Source organism: Propithecus coquereli, unplaced genomic scaffold (genome assembly GCF_000956105.1).
Source record: "Propithecus coquereli isolate 6110/MARCELLA unplaced genomic scaffold, Pcoq_1.0 Scaffold18, whole genome shotgun sequence".
NCBI classification, from domain to species: Eukaryota; Metazoa; Chordata; class Mammalia; order Primates; family Indriidae; genus Propithecus; species Propithecus coquereli.
In genome coordinates, this window is record NW_012142745.1 from 9,120,824 (window position 1) to 9,127,357 (window position 6,534).

General features: G+C 37.5%; 1 protein-coding gene across 1 annotated transcript in view; it reads left to right on the forward strand.

The window, feature by feature from the left end:
- The window catches only part of COL4A3 (collagen, type IV, alpha 3 (Goodpasture antigen)), a 151,588-nt gene extending 147,112 nt beyond the window's left edge, over positions 1-4,476 (forward strand). The window contains exons 48-52 of the mRNA XM_012642471.1: positions 486-698; positions 1,331-1,508; positions 1,636-1,750; positions 2,541-2,713; positions 3,713-4,476. Coding sequence (XP_012497925.1) covers positions 486-698; positions 1,331-1,508; positions 1,636-1,750; positions 2,541-2,713; positions 3,713-3,797 — 764 coding nt within the window. The 3' untranslated portion in view covers positions 3,798-4,476. The remainder of the gene's footprint in view (positions 1-485; positions 699-1,330; positions 1,509-1,635; positions 1,751-2,540; positions 2,714-3,712) is intronic.
- The last annotated feature ends 2,058 nt before the right edge of the window (positions 4,477-6,534 follow it).

The window sequence follows — 6,534 nt, forward strand, 5'->3', positions numbered from 1 at the left end:
TATTTTCTCATTTGCCTTTCAAATTGATTAAAAACTTCTTGAAATTTACACCTTTAAAAAGAACTTTCAATGTTTTCTGTTATTGTTTTTGAAATTATCAAAAGCATAAGTAAATTTTTATTACCCACTTGGATAGACTTTCAAGTTTTAGCCATTTGACTTGATTTACTTTTCTACTATATTACAGGAGGATCCATTCATTTATGTATAAAAGATGTATATAAGACCTACCAGATGCAGGCCACTGTGTTAGGCATTACAGGGGAATTCAAAAACCTCATAAGATACAAACAAATATCTATAATAAGCACTGTGTGTTAAACTGCTTAACATTTAATAATATTGTTTGGCCATTTTATAAGCCACTCGTCTCTAGGATTCCTTTCTATATTTTCTAATTTAAATAAAACATTTAAATTAGTACTTTGGAAAAACAAATTTGATATTTTGTTTGTGCTGCAATACTCATAATGTGTTTTTTGAAGGACCACCTGGATTAGATGGATTACCAGGTTTGAAAGGAAAACCTGGAGACATTGGATCACCTGCAACCAGAACAACAACGAGAGGCTTTGTCTTCACCCGACATAGTCAAACAACAGTGATTCCTTCATGTCCAGAAGGGACGGAGCCACTGTACAGTGGGTTTTCCCTTCTTTTTATACAAGGAAATGAAAGAGCCCACGGACAAGACCTTGGTAATGGCCCAGTCCTAGTTTCCAGTTGTGTTGTTCCATGTGGAGATTGTAAAGTTTAATAGCAGGGAGTGTTTCTCTCTGAAGTTAAGTATAAACAACGTTGAGTATCTTCCAGCATGTTTTAAAGAGAGTAAATAAAACAACACTGGCCTAATGTCTTAATTTTTATTCTGGAATGAGAAGTGCTGGAAGGAGCCTAGCTCGTGAATGCCAGCCTACCTCATCCCGTTCAGTGCAATTTTCACTTCAACCATCTGTCTGCTTTTTAATCTTAAAAGTAACATCTTTTCTAAAGCTCTATGTGGTCAGCTATTATGTTCATATGAGTAACTGGGAATACTTTGAAGAAAAACATTGTCTCAACTGACCTAGACCAGCCCCCAAGTTCTCGACTAATTAGAGAGAGCCACAGGAAGTATTAAGGGTGGGAGAAAGAAGATTTGTTTGCTTGTTGGATCTTTGATTTCTATCAGTATGAAAACTGGTCAATACTACATTTTGGAAATAACTCTTTTGTGTTGTCTTTGTCCAGTTTTTGCCACAGGTTATGTTTTAATTACCCTCTGTCTAGCAATGATCCTGAAAATAACTTTAACTCACTGAAAGTGATATTCAGTCTGATGTTTTATTAGGAACTCTTGGCAGCTGCCTGCAGCGATTTACCACAATGCCATTCTTATTCTGTAACATCAACAATGTATGTAGCTTCGCATCTCGAAATGATTATTCATACTGGCTGTCAACACCAGCTCTGATGCCAATGGACATGGCTCCGATTACCGGCAGGGCCCTGGAGCCTTATATTAGCAGGTAAAAATCTAAGCCCTTAGTTTTGCAATGGGATCGAGGGAATCACTTCACTCGTAATGGAATGTAAGGCAGCACATCATGTTGCAGAAAGTGGTGATGCTGCCACGGTCTTTGTTCCACGTTACAGATGCACTGTCTGCGAAGGTCCTGCGATTGCCATAGCCGTTCACAGCCAAACCACTGATATTCCCCCATGTCCCCAAGGCTGGATTTCTCTCTGGCAAGGATTTTCTTTCATCATGGTAAGAAGAAAAGGGAATAAGAGATTTATAGTAAAGATTACCTGTAGAATCTTATTGGGTAAAATGTGGCCCCCAGGGTTGATGCTGCCTGACATCAGTATGTACAATATGCTGTAGACATTTGCTTGAAAATCTGAAAATATTCTTTTCATTTTTTTACTTTCAGTTACTTTTGGTAAACAATAGAGCATTCAAAAAATCAATTTCTCCAGAGGAGATTATCTACAAATTCTAAATCATGACATTTATTATAGGTCGATGGTAGCTACTATTTACTGTGTGCCATGACTGTTCTAGATGCTAAGGATACCAGGAACCGAGGTTCCTGTTCTCATGGCGCTTATATCCTAGTGAGGAAGATGGACAAACAGCAAGGAGACAAAATAACAATAGCAGTAACAAGATTTCAGGTGGCGAAGGGTACCGTGAAGGACATAAGGCAAGATAAAGTGAGAAACTGTCACAGGGGTAAGGCCAAGGAAAGCCTTTCTGGGGTTACGTTGAAGCAGATCCCAGAAGGACAGGAGAGCCCCTCAGACCTGGGGGCAAGGAGTACGCCAGGCAGGAGCAGCAGCTTTTACTTTATTTTTAGTGACTATCCCTCAACCTAGAAGAGACCTGGAGTATTAGCAAATCTGGTTAACGAAGTAAAAGAAGTTTCATTCATACTTCCTGGGATTTAAAAAATTTTCTTATTGTCTCAGATTACAAAAAAAAAAAAAAAACTAGAGAATTGAAAATGCGAACCCCAAACTGACAGTTTTTATTCAGATATTTTTTATTGTGATAGTTCACAAGCGCAGGTTCTGAGGGCGCTGGGCAAGCACTGTCATCCCCTGGCTCCTGCTTAGAAGAATTCCGAGCCAGTCCATTTCTAGAATGTCATGGAAGAGGAACATGCAACTACTATTCAAATTCCTACAGTTTCTGGCTGGCTTCATTAAACCCAGAAAGAATGTTCAGGTAACTATTCAATGTCAAGTTTAACGTGATGATTCAGCTGCAGAACTATTCCAAGTTTGCCTATGTTAGCTTTTCTTTACCTATGTGTTGATGTACTCACATTTAAAAAATCTCCCATGCCCATAAAATCCTGTTTACCTTGGCACTCCCAGTTTACAAGTGTTCTTGAATTTAACGAGCAGCCATGATTTTATACTACTGCACCAATAAGGAAAAAAAATGTTTTGTCATCACTAAACATATTTAATATTTATATATAAATTTATAGTAAATTACTGAATAAAACTATGAAATGATCTGCTAATCTTTTTTGTTTGTTTTTAATAAGAAGCGGGGAGAGTAAGAACGTGGGTTCAATTTCCTTTTTTCTTTTTATTGCGACAGAGTCTCACTCTGCTGCCCTGGGTAGAGTGCAGTGGTGTCATCATAGCTCACTGCAACCTCAAACTCCTGGGCTCCAGCGATCCTCCTGCTTCAGCCTCCCAAGTAGCTGAGACTACAGGCGTACACCACAACACCTGGCTAATTTTTCTATTTTTAGTAGAGGCAGGGTCTCGCTCTTGCTCAGGCTGGTCTCAAACTCTTGAGCTCAAGCAATCCTCTCGCCTCGGCCTCCTAGAGTGCTAGGATTACAGGTGTGAGCCACTATGCCCAGCCTGCTAATTTTAATTTAGTATATTTACTTGTGTGTATTAATAACTTACTTGTGAATAATGCAAATTATTTAAATTATTCAAAGGGTGGGGGTTGTCTTTATTACAAAAAAGATGATACATTTTCATCAAAGCCTATGTTTCTTTAGTGCTACTGAAATATGAGTAAAATTATAAAATGCCAACATATATACTATTTCAGAGATACTCCTCTTCCATAAAGGGAGATATTGCTGTAATAAATTTTAGGATAGCTATAATATTGATTAGTAAAACTCAAACCCAGCAAGTATTCCCTTTGTATCTATAAATTGCTGAGATTTTTTTGGTTTTGTTTTTATTTCAGAAAGCCTATTCCATCAACTGTGAAAGCTGGGGAATTAGAAAAAATAATAAGTCGCTGTCGGGTGTGCATGAAGAAAAGACATTGAAGAAATCCAAGAAAACCGTACTATTTTTCATCCTAAAAGAACAAAGTAATGACTCGGGACATGCTTTTATTTAGATATTTTTCTCTAACCAAACAACATTGCTCTATGATGGCTTAGTACAAATTTTCAATCTGTTTCCCCACACAACAAAGCATTTCTTTTAAGTTAGCTCTGTGATCTTGGTCTCTAAATCTGTGCTATTTCAAAGTTCCCTGTAGCAAGGCAGCAACTTTTCACAAAATATTATTGAAAGCGTATTCCACTTGTATCCAATGCACTATCAAAATGGTGACCATGTAAAGTTTGAATGCTACAAGTTAAGAAATACTTGGTTCACTGGATTCCCAACATTTGTCCTCTTCTCTTCCAGTCTTTGAGACTCAGGGAGACTAAATCAGTCTTAGATTGCCCAGCCACCCCTTCCTGAAACATTCGACCCTGGGTAGAGAAGGAAATGGGGGCGTGTGGAATACTGAGGCATCATGAATAGAACTGGACTTTCATACCTGTTGAGTAACCTAAGGCCTGAGGGAACACAGAACTGAACTGAGGTTCACGGATTTTCCAGGACTCTTTCAAACATACCCAAGGCTAAAGGCAAAAGAGGGGTCCCTGAATGGAACCATCATAGCCTTGGAAATACTATATGGTTTTGTTTTGTATTTTTTAAAGAAATTTTTGTTTGTTTATTTAATTCATTTCACTGCAGCTATAAAGCCTGCTTGTATTCAAAGTAGATAAAATTTTCCCCTACTGAATTAATTTTAACAGGCTGTTGTTATACACATACTATGAAATGTATCCAACTTTAACTTCTCTTTTACCAGCACACCCATACAAATAACAAGGACATTACTCCTGAGATGTGCACTTTATCCCCATCCCTATAAATGTTGGTGCACACCTTATATAATTGAATAGTTCAATAATCCGTGAAAGAACTTCAGGCATTTTTTGGCATATCAGGCTCAGAATATTTTTTCTTTGCTCTAAATATTTCATGACTCTGGGTTTTAAAGATTTATATTCCTTTGTAACTCCTCTAATTCTTCCTTTATAAAGAACATGTTTTTGTGTTATATATTCTTATAATCAATATTGAAAGAGTCCACTGTTTAAAAATGTTCATGTACAAATTGTATAACTTGGCAGCTGTATGTCTTAAAACTTGATTTTGAGTGTGTTCATACATTCAGAAGGTTACTAAATCCAATTTAACAAGAATTTTATTCAGCATCAAGCCATGTCCCAGGCACTGTGCTAAATTCAGAGACACAAAGAGAGAGAGAGAAAAAAAAGAGATTTGTTTCTGATCTAATAACGCAGAAAAGGTTAACTCATTGCTCTAAGAATCTCACTTATGTGAGTTGCTTCCCTCCTCCCCTTTTTTCTTCCTTTGTCACTGTTTTTATATTTTATCATCATAATTCACTAGGCCTGAGTCAAATTTTAAAAATAAGATCTATGCCCAGGGAAAACCCAGGACTTTGAGCTTCTCTTAGTTATCCAAGAAGCTAAGGTCTGGACAATGTTAAGAAAACAAAGCTCTACAAAACATTAAAAACCATTTATACTTGATGGTAGCGCTATTTGATGAGTCTTAGAGGCCAGGCATCATGAGACAAAGCTTTGAGGATGCTTCTTGATCCGCCTAGGTGGAGTTGGTGGTGCTGATATTTAAATTCAGGCTATTGCTGTAATCTCAATTGCTTTGTAAATGCACACGTGAGGCCAGAAGACAGCACAGACTGTGACCGTGGTTTACATTCTTCACTGCTCATGTGATTGCTGTCAAGTCATTTTTACATCTAAATTAACATGTGTGGCATTTTACTTAGAATCACCTAATATTAAAATTTTTCTGCTGTAAAGATGTTCTATTGTCCCAATTGTACTGTAGTGGCATATAGGGAGAGCTAATCTCTACACACCCTCTGCAAGCCAGTTCTCAAAATGTCTGGCAACTTGTTGCAAATGCAAATTCCACACACAGTCTACTCCAGAACCACAGAATCAGACACTCTGGGGGTAGGGCCCCCAAATCTGTGTTTCAACAAGCCTTCCATGTGATTCTGATGCTCGCTAGAGACTGAGAAAAACTGCTCTAGGCAAACACCCAGGAAACACTACAGGCAGTTGTTCCCAGGTAGGGCTGGCTACAATTGCTCCATCCTTGCCTCTATTTAAAGTCCAGAATCACAGATGACCTGAAGATAATCTACTTTTACTCATAAGTAAAAGCCCTAGACTGGTGCTAATGCCAAATGACTGGCCTCCGCCAGTCCCCAGGCTTCCTTCCTCTCTTGCCCTCTCATCAGTATTTACCTTCTGAGGAAGACAAGTGATGCTAAAACCTTCAATTCCAATGAAGCCATATGAACGGTTGTTCAGTCATACTTCTAAGACTTCGCTTAGAAGTACTTCGGCATTAAAATATCACTCATGTGCATTACCTTCCAGATAATTGCGAGTAGCTTATAAAATTATGAAGATGTAACATTACAGATAAAATGTAAGAAACTTGTTTTTTTCAAATTTGAGGCTTCAACCTTGGAATTTCACAGTGTGCTAAAATAACGGCTTTCTCAAAGGTCTTTCTGCAAGATAAACTTTATTAAGTAACTTATTTATAAAAGTATTAAAGTAATGTTTAAATTTGAATTTTATTGCTAACTTACAAAGATTTTCTATGTATCAAATGTAACTTACTGCTACTAAACTTAATTTAATATACTCT